At 40.1% G+C, this 23,660-nt stretch overlaps 1 protein-coding gene across 2 annotated transcripts in view; it reads right to left on the minus strand.

Moving 5' to 3' along the window:
- The window catches only part of UNC79 (unc-79 homolog, NALCN channel complex subunit), a 201,178-nt gene that overhangs the window by 98,500 nt on the left and 79,018 nt on the right, over window positions 1–23,660 (minus strand). For both annotated transcript variants that reach the window (XM_054567102.1, XM_054567101.1), the window contains exons 9-16: window positions 20,648–20,736; window positions 19,989–20,029; window positions 17,864–17,892; window positions 12,544–12,773; window positions 10,755–10,926; window positions 8,722–8,952; window positions 1,582–1,772; window positions 883–1,006 (exon numbers count right to left, since the gene is read on the minus strand). In XM_054567102.1, coding sequence (XP_054423077.1) covers window positions 883–1,006; window positions 1,582–1,772; window positions 8,722–8,952; window positions 10,755–10,926; window positions 12,544–12,773; window positions 17,864–17,892; window positions 19,989–20,029; window positions 20,648–20,736 — 1,107 coding nt within the window. The remainder of the gene's footprint in view (window positions 1–882; window positions 1,007–1,581; window positions 1,773–8,721; window positions 8,953–10,754; window positions 10,927–12,543; window positions 12,774–17,863; window positions 17,893–19,988; window positions 20,030–20,647; window positions 20,737–23,660) is intronic.

The raw sequence follows: 23,660 nt of genomic DNA on the forward strand, positions 1-23,660 counted from the left end.
CAAGCAAATGACCAATGTACTTCTCGCGCATCAATGTTTCTCTCCCTCTCTTTCTCCCTCCATTCCCCTGTCTCTAAAAATAAATAAATAAAATCTTTAAATAAATAAATAAACCTTGGTTCTCTCCTCCTTTTTTGAAACCTTCTAAACTTTATATCAGGTATTCAACTACTCAATAAACTTTTAAGAACATCCACTAAATTCAAAACATGTGCCAAGTGCTAAGAAGAAAGAATGAATGGAGTTATAAATTTAAAAATAAAAAAGACATGGTCCCCGCTCTCGAAGCATTTATAAGCATGAGAAGAGACAAAAATAAACTAAAATATTAGACAGAACTAGAATTCACACAGAGAGCCTGTACGAATACTGAGGGGGGGGATAACGAATTCTGACGGGAAGATGGAGGGTAAAGCAGCAGACAACTTCACAGATGGGATAATTGCTGAGTTGGATTTTAAAAGATAAGGTGGAGTCCACATGAAAACGGGACAGAAGGTCACTCCAGGCTGAGTGAACAGAATGAACTACTTCCCAGACAAGTAGCTCTCAACCTTTCCAAGTAAAGGGCCTATTTAACATCAAAATATTCATCAGAATCCAACAAAACAGCTCTATTGATAGAAAGATACCAATGGGTCAAAAGCAACTATGAATTCAGTAATAGTAGAACATAAATTTGTGTTTTCTTAATAAATCACAACTATAGCTACAAGTATTTGAAATGTAGTTATCTATGCATATGAATTATTAGTCTACAGGTAGTCCTCAGCAAACATGGAGATTTATGGACTCCGCAGTAGCTCCCTGCTCTCTAACTGGGACCTAAAGTTCGTAGGCTAAGAACTAGTACCCAAAATGATCAAAGTATCATACACTTACATGAAGCCACAGTAAAGCTTGTTCCTGCACAGAGGAAGGGTATCCTGTGAACCGACAACTAATAAAGCCAAACATCTCTTCCATTGAAAAAGGTAGAGGGCAGAGCTCAATGTCAAACATTTTGCTGGAAAGCAAAGCAACAAAAGTGAACAACTAGTGGGTGGGCATATAGCAGGATCTACTCTGCATTTCCAATATGTTATTTGAGAAGCTAAATGTTTTAGATTAGTCTGTGCTCTGAATTGTTATTAGTATGTTTCATTTTACGGTAATAGCTTACGTCATTGGAATAGATATAAATAATTCATATGGTTGTAGTAACATTACTGTTCATACATTAGGCTTAGCAGAAGGGCTTGCATTTTTAAAGAATGAGAGTTGTTTCCCAGAATCTAAAACATTTTCCCTTTGCACTTTTCCCACTTTATCCAAACCATGATTATGTCTGAAAATAAGCAAATAATATGGTGCATCTCTTGCTCCACAAGAACAAAATCTTTTCTAAACAATCCCAAATCACTTTAGCATGATTTATAGCAACTATTTCATTTTGGGCCTTCAAATTTCTCTATAGGGTTTTGTTAAAAAGTAAATGAGATTTACCTAAAATGCTTAGCCCAATGCCTGGCACACAGTACGCGCTCAATAAATATTAGATATCATTATAATTACAGTCATGCCATTAAACTACTTACCCACCTTAATACTTCCCTGAATTCTTTTAACTGGTTGTCTGGGACTTCGGTTCTGACGGCCTCCAGCCACTCGGGCATGATGCACTCCCACACGGACTGGCTGATCACATTGTAGGGGATCAGGCAGAGGATCCGGTTGAGACCTTCCTTCAGCTGAGTCACGGTGCTGCAGGACTTGTCCCAGTATCCACCAACCTGATGGTGGTTCCACAGCCACAGGAGAAAAGAACAGAATGCACTTGTTACAATTACACACAAGGGTTTCTTAAAGGAAAGGGGTACGGAGAAAGGCGACAGTCCATTATATCCGAATCCTGGGCCAAGTATCCTCAGAGTGAGATCTGTGAGAATCTACAAACCATCTGGATCCATAAGTTACATAACAAAAAAACAAACAAAAAAAAAACATAGGTATAAATACATTCAAATATTAATCACAACTGAATGTGAACTATTACTATTCCACTGCAGACTTTCCAAATCACACATGAATTAACATTCCAAAGATGTATTCCTAACAGAAGAACTATTGGAGTGCTCTTATTTCTCAAGTTTGACAAACCCATTACAAATACATGCAGTTATACCGGTACTTCAGAGAAAAAGACTTCTACTACGATGAACTCCGCACCAAAGACGGCTCATCAGGGGGGACAGCGAGGCCCCGGGGGCTGTCCCCCTGTGTTGCATGTGCTGCCACAATGGTTTTCCTAAACGTGCTCAAAGGCTGCTTGAGTTCATGAATAAAAAACATTGGTATTTTTTACTAATCTAGTATATAAATTTTCTAGTGCAGAAAAAAATGAAAATCACAAATTTAGTTTCCAATTCCAATTTTAGATAAATTCCTATATTCTCGTTAGGCATATCAAAGTAACATGGGGTTATTAATTAGTCCTGAATCTTTACTATGTAACAAAATTTGTGAAACACTATCTTATTTTAAATGAATCTAACTTTAGGTGTTTAATTTTTATGTGTAGAATTCCAGACTATTCAAAACAATCAAATCAATTTTATTGAAAGCTCAAATATCTTTTTGGTATCATATTGGCCAAAATCCTAGGTGACTGACTAGATATTTTCAGGAACTGACTATAGTTCTGGGGTAGTTGCTGCTACATAGACTGATAATGATGAGACCAGGGCAGGCATCATTGCCAAGGTTCCTTTGGCTATACAACTTTTGGTTAAGCCACACACAGGGCTATTGGTTTTGAGTCACATTTTGGAACAGACACCCCTGTGGAGATCCTAAACTGTCAATGGCCAGACAACAGGTCCTTTTATTTGGAAAAATTTTTTATATTTGAAAGGATTTTTAGGTCCAAGATGGTGGCAGAGTAGGGGGACGTTACACTCACCTCATCCTCGGACCGAACTGGAATTACAAGTAAAATACAGGGCAATCAATCTGAATAACCAACTAAAGACTAGCTGAAGATGAGGCTTATAACCAAGGATTTATAGAAGAAGCCACACTGAGACTGAATATATGCACCTCTACATTCATGGCAGCATTATTACAATAGCCAAGATCTGGAAGCAGCCCAAGTGCCCATCTGTAGATGAGCGGATAAAAAAGCTGTGGGACATTCACACAACAGAGCACTACACAGCCTTTAAAAAGAAAGAAATCTTACCCTTTGTAAGATTTGACCTGGACAGCATTATGCTTAGTGAAATGAGCTGATCAGAGAAAACAAATACCATATGATTTCACTCATGGGTGGAATCTAATGAACAAAATTAACTAACAAACATAACAGAAACAGACTCATAGGTACAGACAATAGACTGACAGCTGTGGGAGGGGAGTGGGGTTGCCTGGCTGAGTGAAAAAGGTAAAAGGATTCAACAAAAAGAAACCCGATGAGCACAGACAGCAGCAGGGTGACTAACTGAGGGAAAGGGGTGCGGAGGAGGTGGAAGAACGTACGGAGGGATAACAGTGACTTGACTGGGTGGTGAACACACAATGCAGTATACAGAGGATGCATTACAGAATTGTATGCCTGCAACCTATATAATTTTATTAACGGATGCGACCCCAGTAAAGGCAATAAAAAATACTAGTGTAAAAAAATGCAAACATCAAGAGAAATTAACTCTGGCTATCGACCAAGGGGCAACTTGCTTTTACTAGTTCCTCCTGTTACAAAATAGGAGAAAATGTATTTCTTCTCCTGATAAGCTCCAATCAACATCCCCCTTAACTGACCTCCAATGCCTTTTTCCTTAGCACATCCCAGCCTTTAGAAAGTAACTTTTCAGTCAACCAAAACAACTGCCTGAGGTTGAACTCCAGCCTCCATGAGATTACATATCAGGGCAAATAAAAAATTTTAGAAGTCTCCCCCACAGCTATTGATAAGCTTTAGCCCTTGTAATGGAAAGGTAACAACTTGCCCCATCTGCTACAAACACAATTCAAAAAAAGTGAGGAGAAGATGAAAAGCAACTCCCATATAAACTAGTGAGTCTTGTATTACTATGACAGTCTTTACCATGAGGTCTCTTTATTTGTATTCGCTTGTATGTTCACATATGTATGTGATATATAAATGGTATTTTCTTACTTCTAGATGGTATTGCCAAAAAATGCTATAAAATCCCTCAAAAGCTCTCAATCTGAATGAGCTTTTAAAAAAATCAGAGCTTATATAAATTAAGTATTCCCAAAATGTTAAGAAATATAGGAAATAACCCAAATGTTTTTGAAGTGTATATGATTTAGGTAAATCTTTGATAAATAAGACTAGTCCAATGTTGTTGGTTTAATAAAAACAGCTGTCTAACTATAGACCAAAAAAGGGGCCATGTACTAAACCTGACAAGCCCATGCAGGCCTTACAAACTTAGAGACCAAAAATAACCACAGGGGATGATGTGAGCATAAAAATTCCTAACTAAAAGCAGGCCATGGTGGATAGTCAAGTCCTAAGCTGGGAGCTTCCTTGACAAAGGTCAATCTTTACCTTTGAAACTGTCTATTGTCTTTGTGCATCTAAGATAGCATACCTTTGAAATGTCAGAGTCATTTTCTTTTCCAGACCCCCTGAAGGCAAAACCACTAGCACTAGGGCACAAGACCGCCAGAGCAGGAGACCAGAGGAGCCTGCAGTGCTATCTTGTCGTCCACATACCATCTCTACGTGCTGTAAGCGTTAACTATGTGTACACACCAACATAAAAGAAGTAGGTGCCTCTTTGTTTTGCTTTTTTCCAATCCCAGAGATTTCCCTGCTTTGCTTTCTCCCACCCCCTTAATCTACCCCCAATGGATTTCATGTAACCCTCTTTACACTTCCTCCTTTGACTCTACAGTGTATAAAATAAACTGCAAAACTGTCATTCTCTGGAGCACTTTCTCAATCCATTGAGATTTTGCTTCCAGGCATGTCCTCAACATTTTGGCTCCAGTTAACTCTTAGAAAATTTTTCTATAGGCTAGACCATTTTTCCTTGACAAGACTATACCACTGGGCTGAGTAACGGTTCCAGAGCTCTAATAAAGACATTAATGGGTCCATAAAACTGCTAGTCCCAAATCAAGCAGAACAAAAATTAATTACATGGGACTAAATGAACTGATGATGAAAGACGATAATTTTTATGGGTTTTTTGGTTTGGAACATTGCTGGTTCTTTAATGTTCCATTTTCTAGATATAAGATCCCGGTTAGGCTATCAATAACTCACAACAATTTAGTAGATGGTACCTTTGTAAACAAAAATGAAACATGTCTTTTTCTCCCCACCTGATCCCTCCATAATTCAGAAACTCTTATTGAATATTCTTATTTTCATGGAAATATAGTTATTTGCACAAGTTCAAAAAGAATCTGTTCTCCTTGTAGCAGGGCATAATTGAAAAAAATTGGTTGTATTACTAAGGCTTTGACTAGAATGTCATATTTGAGTATGATGTGGATAGAATCAGATATGACCAGACAGTTTTAAGGAACTAAGGTTGACATTATGACTAAGGTTGAAAGTTTTAAGGAATTATAATAGAATAAAATACTTAATATTTAATCTTCCTGACTCCATCTTGCTCAAGCCTATCCAGTGCCTATAACCTGTCAGTTAGCAATTTCTGCCTAGTTCTTCACATAAATATTCTAATCAATATAGGAGTCTAATTTGTAGCCTAGGAATTACTAAAGCAACCTCACTGCTAGAAACTACTACCTTAAGGAGATAAGGAAGGTATATACAAAAATGGTTGTTTTCCCTGGCAGGTGTGGCTCAGTTTGTTGAAGTATCATCCCATAAACCAAAAGGTTGTGGGTTCAATTCCTGGTCAGGGCACGTACCTATATTGCAGGCTCGGTAGACAGGGCACACGCAAGAGGCAACTGATCAATGTCTCTCTTTCTCCTATCAATGTCCTCTCCCTGTCTTTCTCTCCTTCCCTTCCCATCTCTCTAAAATCAATAAGCATGTCCTTGGATGAAGATAAAAAATAATAATGACTGTTTATCTAAAGATTTATAGGAACCTTGTGACGGGGACCACAACCACTGAGTTTGTTGACCAAAAGCAAAGAAGTGTCACCATGCCCCTTGGACCCTTGCTGCGTCCAGATTACTTCTGCAGTAATCAGTTACTTCCTGACCTCAAACCCCTCCCATTTCCTCCTTCCCCTGACATAAAAGAAGCCTGAATTCTGTACTTCCTCAAGATGGTTCTTTAGGATGCTAGTCTGCCATGTTCTTGGCTTGCCAGCTTGCCAAATACGGTCGCTTTTCTTGCCCCAACTCCTTGTCACCTGAGTTACTGGCTGTCATGCAGTGAGCAGCTCAAGCTTTCACTCAGTTGTAGAACTAAGTTTGAACATTGTGCCAGTGGTACAAAGCCCTCTCGGAAAAACCACGTTGGTACCTGGCTTATGGGGCTCCCATCTTATAGGCAAGTAAAAAAGTCACTCCCTGGCAGGCCCAGAAAACCTAAAATATTTTGGGGACCTCAAGAAAAAAGAAATTCACCCAAATCTATAGATAACACAGATGAAGTATGATGACTTCGTCTTGGCTTGGCATCTTAACCTTGAGAAGCTTTTGAGAATAAAATATGAGATTCTTTATAAAAGTTCCAGCAAAACAAACTTAAAAATGCCTTTGTGGCCAATTACCATTCTTGCTGCACTTACAGAAATAATCAGCCCAAATTTAATGAGACTAGACTTATTTTGTGAACAGGAGTAATATTACTTTATCTTCAATCAAAATGGGGGTGATTAGAGACACTTTATGTTCCAATGGAAAATTACTACCCACCGTTGTGGATTATCAGATTCTCGTCTCATTCATTGTCTTTCAGCTATTTTTCATCTTTTTGGAAACTGGATCCTGCTGTCTTTCACATTTTGTCAGTAACTGATGTTTCCAATGTTTCTCCTACTCTACTGACTTGGTGTCACTAAGTAACTAAAACCTGACACTTACTGAAACTAAGTTGTCTTGTCCCAAAGCCCTGTAAGCTGAAGGACAACTTGATGTGAACCTTTAAGGACTTACGGCTGCAAGCGTTCAGGCCGCTCAGGAAGTTCACAACACGCCCGCGTCGTCGCGGCTCTGCCCCAGGAAATAACCGTTGACTGTGACACTGATACGCTCCCTCCATCATCGAAAGGTGCTTCGAGCCCAACATCCAGAAACCTTCCTGAACTCTGGACTCAGAACTAGGTTTATAGTCTATTCAAACCATTAATCTTTGAGTTCTTTTTGTTTCCTTTTTCTAATCTCTGCTCTTTTCCTCCTTTGCTGCTCTCTTAGCTCGTTGTTCTTAACCCGAATCTTCTCTCAATAGCAATCAACCTAGCTTCTTTTCTGCGTGAAACTTCTAGAGAAGTTTCAGATGGCAGAAAGGTTGGCGACCCACTCACACTCCCGAGTTATTATAAAGATTATTTTAAAGCGGAAAACATTTGAGCCAGAGAAGACTCAGAAAGAGAACTTATTTAAACTCCCCTTCTCTGACTACAGCAGAGCTTCCTGGCCATAGCGCTGCCAGCAGCCCCTCCAAAGGGAGCTTTACCACGCATTCAGCTGCCCTGGGGACGCACAACCCAGTCCCACTAGTATTCGCATCAAAAAGCCCCAAAGAACTTTCCATATCTTCCCATTCTAATATCTGTGGGTCTGAGTAATCCTGCATATAACGTAAACAAATTTTGTCTTTTCTCTTGTTAATATATGCCTGTTGCCGGTTAATTAGCAGGCTCCCAATCACTGAATTCAAGTTAGAAAAGTTGTCCTCCCAACAGAATCTTTTCTTATCCTCCAGAGTCAGATCACACCAGTCCTTTACTACTCAGAAAGAAACACTAATAGAAAACACATTAACACAGTCAAAGAATGCCAGGAAATTGGGAATTTCCAGTGAGCAAAGATCCAATTTCATATGTGAGTCAGTAGGTGGCACCAAAGAAGGAAGAAGCGTATTTTGATAAATGCAAAGAATGCTCAAGTTCTGAAAATCTAACAAAAGCTACACGTTTAGATAGTTTGTGCTCTGTTTTAGTCTTAAATATTTAAACTGAAAATTGCCTCAAGGCCTCACTAAAAGAAATCCCAAAATATATACACACACACACACACACACACACACACACACACACCACACCACCCCTCCTTAGAAAACGCCTTGAAAAAATGTCATATATTGCTGCCAAAAACTAATTCTGGACTACACACAAATTATATTGTAGTCGAAAAATGGCGTGGGCAGCTCCTAACCCTTTTCAGAACTCCACACAGGAGGGCAGGGACGTCTACCATTCATTTCCAGAAATACACGTGAAAGCACAGAAATTGCCTGCAGTCAAATGTTAGCCCTTCCGCAGACTGTAGACCAGAAAAGGACTGAGCTCTAGCAACCACAGAGAGAGGCTTTCTTTTCTCCTGTTCCTTAACAAAAATATCCAGCCATGTCAGGGAACAATATTCCCTTAAATTCGAAAAGACAATTCACACATTCTTCCTCCACTCTTCCCCATCCCAAGCCAACACCCAAGCAGGACATCGCCTAAAATACACACACTGAACTGAACTCATTCAGCTGCACTGACTAAAACACAAAGACATGTTGCCCTTGCACAGACACTAGCAACCACCTTCGAGCGGCAGGCCTCCACTTACCCGGGCGAATTCCATTGGTTTGGGAAGAAGGCACATGACCATGACATCAAAGCGAACATCACAGACTGTCTTCAACCACTTGGTGACAAACTGAGGCTTCAGTTTTTCCACCAAACTTCCGACTTCGTCGTCCATCATATACGCTGTGGAGTGGAACCACTGGAACACCATGGCCACCAGCCGCGCCAAGCTCTCCGTCGGGGTGTTCTCACTGGGCGTGCAGAGGCTCACCTGGGAAGAGGCGGACCAGACGCTGCTTCAGCCTCCAGCCATCTCCACGCAATTATTACAGGCTCATTCCATGGATTAAAAAAAGATGTCCCGGATAACCCATTTGAAAGAGGCAGTTTTCTAAATGATGGGGATCACTTATCTTGGAAACTGTGTTCCTCTTGGAGAGGTAGATTGCAACAATCATTTCCCCTTAAGACTGCACCTTCCTATAGGCCTTCTCTCCTATAAGAAATATATTACATAATCTGCACTAGATAGACGCTTTTAGAAAGTAGAGTCTACAAAGGGAAATTTCATAAACACTTTCAGTGAAAAAAATAACTATATGCATTTCAGTTCTAATGTGATCAGATTTAGCTGAGAATTTCCATCAGTCATAATTCTGAAATGTTAGCGCACCCCCCAAATTCACCACATTATAAATAGATGTTTTAAAAAAACTAATCATGTATTCATTCATTCATTCACCCTGAAATAATCGTTTATTGAGCAGTGCAATAGGGTCCAGAATTATAAAAATTAATAAAACCCCATCCTTGCCTTCAAAGAGTTCACAATAGTAGTCATTGTATCATTAATTAGTTGTAGGAACAATACATGTAAAATCAACAATTAAATCCCAGTTTGGTTTTCTAAAAGATTTTTTCAGGTAACCATGTGAAAGCATGCAAGAGATGCATCACCATGGAGACTTAAATTCATGTCCCCAGTGGGCAGAAACAAGTCTGCTTCTTTGCAGAACTGGCAAATCTAGCTGGCTTGAAACTTTGGATCTGTTTGTTGATCTCTACTGAATGAATGTTCCAGCTGAATCAGTCAGTATCAATCAAACTCCTTGGGTTAGTTTGGCTATAAGCAGACTTGCAATAAATTTTTTTTTATTTATTGCAGAAAGAAAGAAAAAAAGAACTGCTACGCTTCGCAGGAGCATGGATGGAACCCAAGAGCATTATGCTAAGCGAAATAAGCCAGGGGGCGAAAGACAAATACCGTATGATCTCACTTATAAGCAGAACCTAACCAACAAAACAAAGATGCAAGGAAAATAAGACCAGCAACACTGAAAGGAAAAGACACCAAGAGAGACAAGAGGGAAGGCAGGTGGGGCAGAAAGGGAAGGGGCAAGTCAAGGAACATATAGCAAGGACTCACGGACAAAACCAAAGTGGGAAAGGTGGGAAAGGACTGAGGGAGGGAGCGGGGGAAGGGGGCAGGGGAAAGTGGTGGAGGAAAGGCAGAGACAAATGTATTTGGAAAAATAAATTAATTAATTAAAAGAAAAAAAAAAGAAAAAGTTGCTTCCACTCTAATGAAAAAAATAAAATAAAAAGCTCCACAGAGACTGAATTTTCAAGAAAAATTTCATGTTCATAGGTAATGGAATGTGAAATAGGAATGCCAATAATCTTTAAATCATATTAAATTCAATATTTCATGATATACCCTACCTATTTCCCCATCTGTTTCCTGTCAAAAGGTGCACTTTAAACAGTCTAGAGCCTGGTACAGTAAGTTTCAACACCAGGCTATTCATTAGAATCAACTAGAAAGCTTTTTAAAAGTTCCCAAGAACCGAGCATGAAATCTGGGCATTGCCATTTCTTAAAAGCTGCCCCAGGTCAATCTAATGTGCAGCCCAGGGTCGAGGGCCACTGTCCTAGAGTGTAGGGTCCCAGTGCTCAGGTTAATTTCTCACTATTTACTCTTTAAGTTCTTTAAAAAGAAAGGAGAAATCGCTCATGGGTGTGAGGTTGGAATGAGAAATAAGGAAGTAGAGAACGGTTGACTTCTGTTCTTACTAAGAACCATATTCCAAATTGACTGAGCAGCCGCTGGTCATGTTTATCGTCGTCCTTGTTGTCAAAGTCGGCGTTCTCCAGGGAGTGGTGGGAAGAGGAAAGGCCCAGCTGCCGCCGCCGGTTCAGCTCGTATTCCCGCTGCTCAGCGTGGAACTCGGCCTCTTTCAACAAGCTGCCCGATAGGAGAGATGTTAAATTAGACTATGAGAAAACACATTCTAGAGGATGACCTACTCAGAGCAAGTACTTCATGAGTACTCAAGCATCTTTTAAATTGGTAGGAGTCACTCCGAGGAGCCTAATTTCATTTCCTTATTGGTTGGTCCTCATCCCCACTCTAATGATGAACAAGGTGAGGCACAGAGATGCTATGAACAGAACTGATGCCTTCCGGCTTCTGGTTCACCACCCATCCCACTGAAGTCATTGCTTCCTCTGTATCGAACGTGAAGCTCTAAGGACATAAATATACGCAAGGAGAGATTGAGGAGCTTGTACCCAATGGAAAATATTCAATATCTAGTACTCAAAAACCTGAAAAGAAGCAACGAAGACTCCCTTTTCAATTGCTAAATGAACGATAGTTTAAAAAAATAATACCCAATATTGGCAAGGGTGTAGCAAAAACTAGCAATATCATACAGTACAGTTGGCATCATGAATTCATATACACTTTAAAAATCAGTTTGGTAATGCACCAAAGCCATTCAAAAATCCATACCCTTGACCGCATCTGGTCATCTACCCTGAGAAAATAAAAAATATAGAAACAGCACTATACACAAAAATATTTATCATTTATTTATAACAGTAAAAAATTAGAAGCATTCTAAATAGTAAGAGAGGAAAAAATAATCTAAATAAATATTATGTATCCACTAAAAATGATAAAAATGGAAACTGCACAACATGGAAAAAACATAATGGTGTAACGTTATTATCAGAAAGAACTGTAGATAGACTGTGATTACAGTTACATAAATTAAACATGCATTTGAATAAAACTAGAAGAACATGTGGAAAATGGATGATGATGACAGCAGTATGGTTGACTTTTCTATTTCCAAATCTCTGTCATGTTTCATTTGACAGATATTTATTGCATTTCTACATGTGTCAGCCACTGGGATGAGAGAAACAGAAGACACTTAGTCCCTATCCTTAAAACTTACATTCTAATATTATTCTTTAATTTTTTTCATTCTTGCCTCAGTGAATGTTATACAAAAAGAGAACAAGCCTAGATGTTACCATTTCTAAAGCTCCTTTCTTTGTCATGTGACAGAAGAAGAAAAAGCCAGGAACCTGCCGGACTGGCCCTCGTTCATTCCACAGCCTTCCTGTTGAGCCCAGTACTGAATGACCCAGAGCCCTCCCCAACTTGGCTCCTGTCGGTCAAGCCTCAGACCCCCTCCTGCTGACCCCCACCTCTCATTCTGATTGGCTCTCCAAATTCATTCCCCCTAAGACCTCCTGCTGTGCTATCACTGTGCTCAACATTCTGGATCACAATTACATGCTTCTATTTTCATAGTCCCTACATGGGTAGCCTAAGGGCAGAAACATTTTACTCTCTTCTGCCTCTCAAGTGCGTAGCACACACCTGGCATATAACTGGCATTTGATAAAAATATTTGTTGAATGAATGAATTAAAACATCATCATTGCAACATTGTGCTGGGCTGAGGGCACTTGAAGTTGAATTAAATTTACACATCTGAAAGCTAGAAGGGTGGCTCAAAGCCAAGGCGCTGTTTTCAGAGAAAGCAACTAATAAACAGCCTGTTACCTAATCACAGCCTCCACAGCGCAGACAAGCTCCTCAGCACCGCATTCGCGGGTGTTGATGGGTGGAGGGGAGGTCTGGTAGAGGTGGGTCTCCGAGGAAGCCCCCACTTCGTTACTGTGATGATTCGAGTGGCATCGTTTGCAGTACCGAACAGGCCTGTTCCCGTGACGACCGCAGCATCCTGCTGAAAAGCAGGTGACAACTGCTCTTCTAACATGGGAACTGCAGTTCTAGAGGCAAAAAAAAAAAAAAGTGAAATCAATTAAAATTAATCACAGAGGTAAATTCGCCTAATTGGAAAGAATGGAAACTTAAGGGACCAACGAAAATGGGCACGTGTTTCTGAAGTGCCACTCACTAGTGCCCAAAATGCAGGTCATCTCTAATCAGTGAGAGCTCAGTCATAGTTAAAAACAAAGGTGAGAAACGGTTTCCATCAGTGCGAGTGGTAGAAGCGGTCTACGTACAAGTGGAACTGAGTTGAAAAGCCCTTGTAAAGTCACCTCAGTCAGGGCTGGGCAGAGTTCTGGGTTATTTTGTGTTAGTGTTTCAAGAGTTCTCGAGAGAAATATGAAGGAAAAAAAATAACATCACGGTCCAGAAAGAGCACATGAACATAGAAAAGGAATAATTTTAACCTCAGGCATAAACTTTCAAAATTATTTTATCCACCACCAAAAGAGCAAACAGCCACAGTGGCTCATCTGTCCTCGCTGCATTCTGCACAGGGAGGCAGGTCTGCTACGCCACTGATGGACCCAAAGCAGGCCTTTCTAGTCCCATATTCTTAAGGACTCTCTGTCAAGACCTTACTACTATGTCAAATGACACCATGGTAACATATCAAAGCACAGCAAAAACCATTCATAGAGTCAGCCACTGACATCATCTACAGGAAGGAATCAAAAGATGAAGTGATGGAAATGAGAAAAGTGGAGCAGCGGAGGGTTCCTGAGGTCAGGGGGCTCCTGTCAGGGCTGCACTGACGGGGCGGAGGAGCGAGGCTGCGTCTGTGCAAAGCGACTGGGGGCACTGTCAGGAAACGCCCCTGACCTCCCCCAGGAAGTGTGCCCCGAGGCTATCAGACATGCGACCGCCTACTCAATGTCTTCTGTCCAGAGAGCTTTTCAGTCTCTCAACAGAGCTTAAAAAGATATGAACACCTCTAGGGGATATAACATTCTAAGCCATTATGAACTCAGAGCTCGGTGAAGAGTTGAGAACCCTCCATGACAGCTGCCCTGGAGAGAGGGAAGGAAGGAGGCAGGCACCAAGCCCATGTCAAGGCATTGGCAACGCGTTGAGCTGTCGACCTGAATGAGCATCTCAGAGTAAGGCCTGTTCCACTTGGATGTTAGCAAGAGGCTCTGGGTACTAGTCTTAGCAAACCTCATTTTCTGAAAAGGACCCAGGCCAACAAATCGTAAAAGCAAGTTAACATTTTTATAGGATTTTTCTTTAACTACTATTTTTGAAAATTATTTATTAAAATGCAGTGCGTTTGTCCCGCATCTGAAGCCCAAGTCCTCTTCAGCATTCGAGTCAGCCCTGATTTGCCCAAGTGGGTACTGTCCCCGCTCCGTGCCCTTTGTTTCTCTTTTGCACATTAAATCTCATTCTGGAAGCTCGGGAATTTTTATTGGCTTGGGGCTTCTCCTGCTCACCCACCAAACCAATACCACAGCACCAGCAGGGTGGTATATAGCAGAGTATAATCTTAGTGTTTACTCCTTCCTTTGGGTTATAATTAGTCTTTGTTCCTCTGGGATTCCTGCCGTTACATAAACAGTGGGATGTGGACATGGGTTCAGTGGGTAGTTATTTGCTATAATAAAGTCCTGCAGTTTAAGGTCTGCAATTTCTCATGCTACTTTCTGGTCATACATTGTTCACATTCTTCCCATGGGCAAACTCATAACTGGAGGCCCGAGGCCTTCTCATCTCAGTGAAGCCCAGCTGCGTGGGAGGCTCTTCAGGTTCGGCTCCTCAGATGCGCCTCCTTGAATCTAGGTCTTGAACCTAGATGGGCTGCTGGCTTCTTCCACCAAGAGAGTAAGTGCAGGCGACATATGACTCCATGGCCAGGTTATAAAAAGATAAGCAGCTTCCACCCGAATGAATGTCTCAGGAGGTTCTCTCTTCAGAAGCTTCCTCATCAAGACACTGATCTCGGAACTCTGCACGGCCAAGCCCCACGGGGAGGTCATGTGGGAGTCTCTAGTCAACCGTTCTGTCTAAGCCCGGCCTCCAAGCCACCCCACCCCAGAGCCCAAACATAACATCTAGAAGCATTTAGATAATTCCAGGCTTCAGCTCTTCAAGGCTTCCCAGACAAGGCCTTAAACATCGTTAAGCAGAGATAGGCTGCGGGCTGTGCCCTGTCTAAATCCCTGATCCACAGACTCTCGGAGTATAATTAAATGATTGTTGTTTTATGCTTCTACATTATGAATGATTTCTTATGCAGTATCTGGGCATACTACATATATTAGTATCAGGAATACCAACTAAAAGTCAGCCTGCCTTATCACCATGTGCCATCAGTTCTAAATAATATCAGTAAGAAAAGACTGAACCCCAAAATAACATTTGGCTCACCATGTTCTAAACAATTACTATGGCTCCTAATAGGTTTTAATAATAAATTTACAAGCTACAGTTGGTCTTCAACCCATATGGGGCCATCTATATGCATTCGTTCAAAGCAAACTGGAGAGATTTCCCTTAGATTTAGATTCCGCTGAGCATGGTGTTCAAATGTTACTTCAGTCACCTTGTTTCAGTCACTGCTTTTAATTTTAAACATAAATTAGTAACTCCAAGTGGTCTCAAAGAACAACAGAATTGAAATGAATCAAGACCTATCTCTTATCTTTACAATCCTGATGCTTATTTCAAACCTACTGTTCAAATATAGGAACATGTAATACCAAAAGGACAAACTGTGCCCAAAGTAAGCTAACAATTCTGAACTATTTCAAACTTAATGGAAGGTCTCCAAAATAACATTTATATAAAATGCAATGTTTATTAAAGAATAAGTAATAAAAATGTGCTAATTGGAAGCTTATTAGTAAAAATAATTTTATCACATAAAGGAGGGAGGGGAGTGTAAAAAAATTATCTGGATGTCAAATACGTTAGGTATACAACCAGAGCCAGAACATGCTGATTTAGAAAACAAAGCTGTTTCTCATACTACTGTCTCCAGCTTCTAAAAGACTCTCAAAGTAAGAAATAATCTCAGGATAAAACCCAAACTAAAAGTTTGCTGAATGACTGTATGATCCTTCATTAAAACTTCAGAAAGGTATAGGGTACCACCCCGTAGATCCTCTCAGCTAGAACAGGGCTTCTCATCATTTTAAGGGCAGACTGAAGTGCCCAAAGTACAGAAAGGACTGTCTCAAAAAGAATTATACAGACGGCTTTCAGGGCTCAGAACCGCAATAAGATTTACTGAAAATCTACCAAGTTTTAAAGTCACATAGTCACACTAGCAAAAGCACCACCAACTTAGATGAAAGAGACAGACACAGAGCAACATGAAGGGAGGTCTGTGAGTAACTGAGAGGGTCGCTCAGCTGCAGCGTGGGCCATTTCTTATCCGAAAGGAGGGATGTCTCAGAGAGTGCAGCAAAATGCCCAAGAAGAAAACAGGCATGGCAGCCACTCCAAGACAGCAAAAGCAATTCCAACTGAAGGCACATTCACGATCCCCAGACACAGAAGAAGTCTTGGTGTGTTCACGGCTGGAGCTACTATAGACCACTGACTGCTACCTGCTTCCTCTTCCTCTTTTTGAACAGAAGTCTATTGCTGTTATCATGTCCCTGGCTCACGATTGTGTGTGTGCTGGGTGTGTAGAGAGCAGATAACTTGCCTTTCTAGTTCCTAGGTCTCTGGATCAAGCGAATTTGCACCCCAAGTGTTTCATCAGTGACCAGACCAGCTGCAGATCACAAGGTAATAGACTTTAAGCCCAAAGCCACAAATGGGTAAGAAATTTAAAGGTCTTTACAAGGTGGTAAGAGTGCTTAGCATTTGAAGAGAATGTAGGTATTAACGTCCGGAGGGTGGATTGTAGTAAGTTAAATATCACCACAAAATTCTTGCTGCTCTATAAAGCAGGGGGAGTCTATTTCCCCCACTCCTTGAAGCTGGGCTGGCCTGGGGGCTTTCTCTGATGAATGGAACGCAGCAGAACTGATGCTCTGTGACTGCTGAACTTCGGTCTCAAAAGGCCTTTCAGCCTCCTCTCTCACTCTCTCAGAACACTGCTCCCACGTGAAGAAATCCAGCCCAGCCTTCTGGAGGGAGAGACACCTAATAGGAAAGAGGGTGAGCCCCTCTCATCCCAACCATTCCAGCCACCCCAGCAGAAGCCCCAGACAGGGGAGTAAGGTCATCTGGGACCAGCAAATCCCCAGCCTGCTCACCAACCGATGCAAACACACGAGTGAGCCTACAGGAGTTTATCAAAAGAAGCCTCGCTGAGCATAAGCTAAATTGCCAAATCACAGCATTGGGATCAAATAAATGTTCACTGTTATAAACCACTACATTTTAGGATGGATTACGGTGGGGCAATAGATAACTGGCACAGCGCTCCAAAGGCGCCCATTCATGACAGACCCTTAAAAAGTTTAAACGACCTGTACACAGTCTCAAAGGTAGGTGGGAACAGAGCTGGTCAGAACCCAAGTATCTCAACCAGCCAGTCCACAGTTCTTTATATGACACCATACTACCTTCTCTTGTACTTTTCCACAACTAGAACAATAACAACAAAAAGACAGATATGGTTTAGGGAAACTGTCATGAGAGGTGGCTAAGGGAAATTTGAAGCTGGAATCTTTAGCGATAATGTTCAACATACATACAAGTAAATATTTTCCACATGGAGTTGGTCTGAGTGTGTTTTAACACATATATTGGACTATTTGCACTCCACTTCAAAACAATAAAGATGTTTAGCATACAAGATACATCATTTACCAAAGTAAAGTTGCACATATTACACTGTCATTCACATATTTCTGTCATTAAACTTCTACTCCAAGAAAGCACATAGGTTTTATTTCAGATTACTTATCAAAAACATGGGTGCATAAGATGGGCAAGCAAAAGCAGACATGGAAAAAGAGACCATTAGGACACAGCAACCGTGCATGCTAAATTATTTCTTCTCCCCCTTCACAAATACAGTGACATGTACACACTGGGAAACCACGGTGCAGAAGGGAGGCAGATGTCAATGAATGAATTCACATACAAACACAGCAAATCATGCCCCACCACACAGACGGTTTGTTCTTACCTTCTTCTGACATATAGCAGATATTTCAGCTGTAAGGGGAAGGTACACAAAATATCAACAAAGAAAGTGAGCCCATTTTCCATTAGGGCAGCCATGAAGACTAAAAACAAGTTTTGTCATGCAACCTCTAGGCACCTGCCTATGTTTAATGGGGTTAAAAACACTTCCACGCTGCAAATATTTCACCTATTTTTATAAGTAATTCAAACTCCTCAGACATGACTTAGAATTCAGATCATATGAAAGCCAAATAACTTTAATCTCACCTTCTCATTTGACAGAAAACAAAACTGAGGGCCACTACCCTGACTCCTTCAGGGTCACAGGCCATCAGCAGTGGAGGCGGCTCTACCAATGCGTCTGCGGATTCCCTCTTTACAGCTGCTCTGCTATACTGTGACTCTGAGTTGATGGGATGCATTTAGAGCTTCTCCAAGAGGATTACTTGCTATCTCAGAACTATAGAAAAAGCTCACTAATTTCAATTACTTAGACTTCAACAATCCATTTATATCAGTCCTTAACTACATGTAAAACCAGCTGCTTGCTTATGTAAGAGAAAGCCATGTTCAACCCGTGGCTTGTCCAGCGGCAGTAAGGCCGTCAAACTACTTACTGTCTACTTTAGGGTCGACTTTGATGAATACATAAAAATTATTTTGAGTGGGCAAATTATTTCCATGAAAATTGATGCTTGAGAGTACTCAAAAATAATTTTTCCACAAATATGTTATTTCCCTTGAAGTAGCAAGTGCCCAAAAATGGACTAAACTGTTACTTATAGATTATTTTATGTTACAATTTATTAAAAAGGTCAAAGGTAACCATTTCCCAAACTTTGTCTGGAAATTATAAATTAGTGAATCAATGAAATTTACAACTCAGTTTTTAAAATTGATTTTGTATAATTAACAGTTTGATATCTTAGAATTTATCTTAATCTGAAGTTAGTCACATCTCAGTAAGTTATAATAAGTTACTGTCAATTTCCTTCCAAAGATGAATTTCATCAGGGGATGATGACCAGAATTTGGCAATATTTCTGGTAGTAAAAACGTAGCTTCGGACCAGACTGTGGGTTTTCCCTCAGAGCCTGGAAGTTCACTAACAAAGTAGCCAAATATAAGGGGGCGAAATCTGCCTTTATTCATATAAGCCCAACTCTTTTCACACATATTCTTATATAAATTTTCAAAATGTCCCTTTGAAGGATACGAAGGCTGGCATTACTGACCCATTTTACAGATGGAGAGCACTTGCTAATTTATTTCTTAAGGTTCAGATGACCTAATACTAAAAGTCAGGCTACAAGGAAGTCAGGTCATTATCATCGAGCAAAGGCCTTACTTTTTTTTAAGTCCACAGAATTTAGGTAACTAAAGTTTTCACATTTATTTTTACAGGAGGCCTTACACAGTCTTTTATCACTTACCTCTGAAGCCATAGACCAAGTTTCTCTTGTGTACCTGGTCTGCACTCAGTATTCTCCCAGATTTGACCACACGCCACCTTTTCTTTGCTTTCCAGGATTTTTCCTGGTCATTTCAGTCTCCAGTTACGGGGCTGGAATACCTGCCTCCCCATGTGTAGAACAGGAGCTTATCTCCCTGACCTGCCAACTTACCGGGCATAGCTTTCAGACCTCTAACAAACGACAAGCATCGCAACCCTGCCTCCTCGTTGAGATGGGTCAGATACACTCTATCCCCATACTACTGATGAAGAGACTAGTAATAGTGGCAGAAGAAAGTCCCCTTATTCAGTGTTCTTCCTGCTGATGTTCTTTGTTCCCTTTCTGACCTGGCATAGCAGACATATCATTGGCAACACCTGCTATATATACAGAAAATCTCTTGACATAATTCAGCATGGCTTTAATCATACAGAATTCTAATTCCAACATCACCCCTTGACTGGGGTAGAAATGATACCTCTTCTCTCATTATTAAAGGTGTGGGCAGATTACAAGTAAGATATCGATATAACGCTTCATATCAATGAATATTCATGGAGTATAATATGTCTGTTACTATCTTTGTTAAATAAAATAGTGCAAAAGGAGACCAATCAACCATACTATTAGTCATGATTACTCATGACTCACTCTTTCTGAAGTAAACCGTACCTTGTGGCAGAAGAACATCAATCAACCATTCACTGTGGTCCCTGTGAAGAAAAACAAAATTCGTTTTTGAACTTCTAGCAATGTTACTCTTCCGCATGAATGTTTATAAGCTGCACGCTATTGCTAAAAGGCTTTTAATAAAAGGAAGTGTAGTTAGGAGCACTATCATAATAAACCTTTTAACTGTCTAGTGCATTCCAGCTAAATTATAAATTATAGGCATTTTATCATATTCAGTTCTCTTTGAATGATACTTTCCAGATGCTAATTAAGCCAACCAAAATACCACGATTAGTACAAAGCTGAATGTGATTCTGTGAAACTAATGAAGAGAACCCACATGAATTATACGTCATGTCTGAAAAACCAGTTTTATTTTTCTCCGTGGCCTTTTTAACAGGGTCACTTGAAAATTGGAGCTGCTTGCAAATAAGTGGAATTGCTTTCTCCTGTCACCTAGAGAGAAATATTGCAACTTTTCAAAGCTGAAATCTTTCCAATGAAAGTTTGCTCTATATTAAATATCTGACAAAGTGCTCTTTAAGAAACAGAGAGGATAATGGGAAATACGGGTAATATAACCAATTTAAGTCCAGGTGATTGCTCTTATCTTCTCATGGTTGCCCTATTCCCTGTCCTTTGAGAATCCTCGTACCTACCCTGCGATCCTCTGGCTGCATTCTTCACAGAGATACAAAGGGGGTGGTTTATCGCCCAAAGCCACCGCCAGGGAAGGGTCAATGCACATCTGAAACACATGGAAGGCCAGCGTGAACTCTCCTGTCCGTTTATCACATTCCTGACATCATGAGCACAAATGCGTCAGTGATGACAGATTGGCAAAAGCAAAGTGGAGTAAATATCTTTAGTTAAACCTATTCGACCTGTAACTGTTTTTCCTGTGCTGACTGGCTCATGAGTCCACAGGGCTGATTCAAATGTGGCTACTGTGGTTTTTCATTTCTCCTGTTATTTGCAATGCAAGTAACAAAGAGTATCAAGGAATCAACTCTCATTCCACTAAGATAACAAGATCACCTTGTTCAATGGCTGCTCAAATTGCCTCTATCTTATTCTCTAAAGTGGTAAACACAGTATATCTTTTTAAGAAAAGTAAAAGATGTTAAAATAAAAAATCATAACTGTTTCTTAAATGCTGGCAGTAGAATCTCTCTGCTGCTTAGGAGAAACTTGATTCAGAAAACATAGCTTTAAGTCTACCATTGAATGATTCACTTTTCTCACTCTGGAATCTGTCCTATATAAATCATCCAGTGTCTCATTTCTAGGTTCTTTTTCCTTCCACACACAACCTGTAGTTTGTTTAACCCTGTTGTGCTCTGTTCAGTTTTGGATTATTTATGGCTGAGTTTTCATTAGTCTAAGCACAGAGATGAAGAGTGTCCATCTCTTTCCAGGTGATCATCAAGATATTTCAGTTGCTGGATGTCTTAAATCAGGTGAACAAAACGTTCAGATGACTAACTGAATTTTGTACTTTGCATCGGTTTAAGTTTCTATGACTTGCCAGAGTCATTTTGAATTCTGTTCCTGCCTTTCAAGAAATAATCAATCCGTGCTATTGCTACAGCCTATTACGTAGTTAATACGCCGCGAATTCTTCTGGAACATTCCTCTGACTTGTCTTTTGTTGTTTTTTATCAATTTGAAAGGGAGAAATGAGCCAAACTTCTCATTAATGATAAGCTAAACAGCCTGTCATTTAAAGTTAAAACCCTGAGGAGTTTCAATGACTGGGGACACAAGAGTTTGAATTCCTAAATTTAAATAATTGCACGAACAAAATTTGTAAATTATGTATTCCCTGAAAGCTGAAGGCCCAGTGTGAAATTTCCTTTCAGTAAGTTTGATGCTTCCTTTGATGCAATGTGTAACTACCTTGAGGTATGTTAAATCAGGGATTGGCAAACTTTCTGTAAATGTTCAGAGAATAAATATGTCAGGTTTTGTGGACCATGTGTTCTCTGTCACAACTACTCAACCCTGCTGTTGTACCATTGAAGAAGCATAGATGATGCATAAGCAAATAAATAAAACTTTATCTACAAAAATGAGCAGCAGGCCAGATTTGGCTACATGCCATAGTTTGCTGACTCCCGTGTTAGATAATTATTTGGGCTCCAAAGTATTCATATAGTGATTTTCAAATAGAATCAGGTAAAACCAGAAGCAGAATGCAATATAATGAACTACAAATTCCGATATATTTTCATTGTGAATCCCGTCACAAGTCTTGGCTCTTGCCCCAAAAGTACCTTTCTGCAACTACTGCAACAGAAATAAATAATACTTTTCTACTTGGAAAATCATTTCTGCTTGATGGTATAGTTCACTATTATGGAATATTAGGCTTTTTGTGAAAATAAATCCATTTTCCCTGAGTCTTACTCATGCACCCCATGTAGACCTCTTCTTCACCTTTACTTTCATTTCTATTAAGCCATTGATACTTCTGTCAGGTAAAGATATTTGTCCATTCTGCTCAAAAGGAAAACTGCCTACAATGTTAGAACTTATAAAGACTCAACAGAGATTAGCTGGTTGACCTCAAATGTGTTCAATGAATTCACTAACATGACCCATCTAATTTGTGACTAATAATTCAATTCTGTTCTCCTGTGAACAGGTCTATTTACACGTATACTAGTATGTTCATATCTGACTCTTGCATTAAAAATAGTTCTTTTCTGTTTATAATTTATGCCCAAAGTAGAGGTTTGGAAACATGAAAAAAAGGGAAAAAATTTAAAAAACAATAACCATCCATCTCAATGCAAACACTGGTGATGTTCTGGTGAGCGTCACTTGTGGCTTTTCACTGTGAATACGGATATAAATATACACATATGCAATTTCTAAAGGAAATTGACGTCACACTTCACAATTTCATAATTTCTTTTTCATTTAACATTATTCTATAAGCATCTAAATGTTGGATACTCTTGATACACATGTCATAAGGTCATATCTATGTGCACTTGGGAAGTGCTCCTATTGTCAAAAAAGCACACCGCACAGACCTGATGTCACGCAAAAACATGTCACACTAACAAGAATGGGAAGAATAAAGTGAAAATCTTAAAAAATGAAGCTCCTTAGGAAAACCGGGGTTCAGAAAGGAAAATTTGGGGGGGTGATAAAAATGTTTTAGAAATAGAAGAGGAGGTGATTACACAACATTATGAACGTGGCAAAATGCCACTAAACTGTTCACTTTAAAATGATTAACTTTATGTTATGCGAATTTCACCTCAATAAAAAAAGTGACAGCAAGTAAGACGGTTTGGCCTCTGCCGGAGGCCTGGCTATAGGAAACAGCCACGAGAAAAGTGAGGCCTGCAGCCAGGCCAGAGGAGGAGACTGGGCTGTGGGCCTGCCAGAGAGGGAGGAAAGCTGCCGGGTGAGTTGGAGGCCAGAAATCACCAGCAAGCCAGGGCACTCCTGCAAATGCAGGGTATTATAAAATTAGGGGAAAAACTAACTGAAAAAATCAGACAGAAATTACCTCCTTCCCGCGGACATCTGCGCATTGTCGAAAACAGAGGGCATTGTGATTTAGGCAAGAAGAACAAATATAGAAACTAAATTATGGAAACCATGAAAGTCTTACCACTGTAAAGAATTAAGCTGAATTCCATGAATAATATATGA

Source organism: Pteronotus mesoamericanus, unplaced genomic scaffold (genome assembly GCF_021234165.1).
Source record: "Pteronotus mesoamericanus isolate MK-2021 breed Mesoamerican mustached bat unplaced genomic scaffold, CSHL_Meso_final contig_182, whole genome shotgun sequence".
NCBI lineage: Eukaryota > Metazoa > Chordata > Mammalia > Chiroptera > Mormoopidae > Pteronotus > Pteronotus mesoamericanus.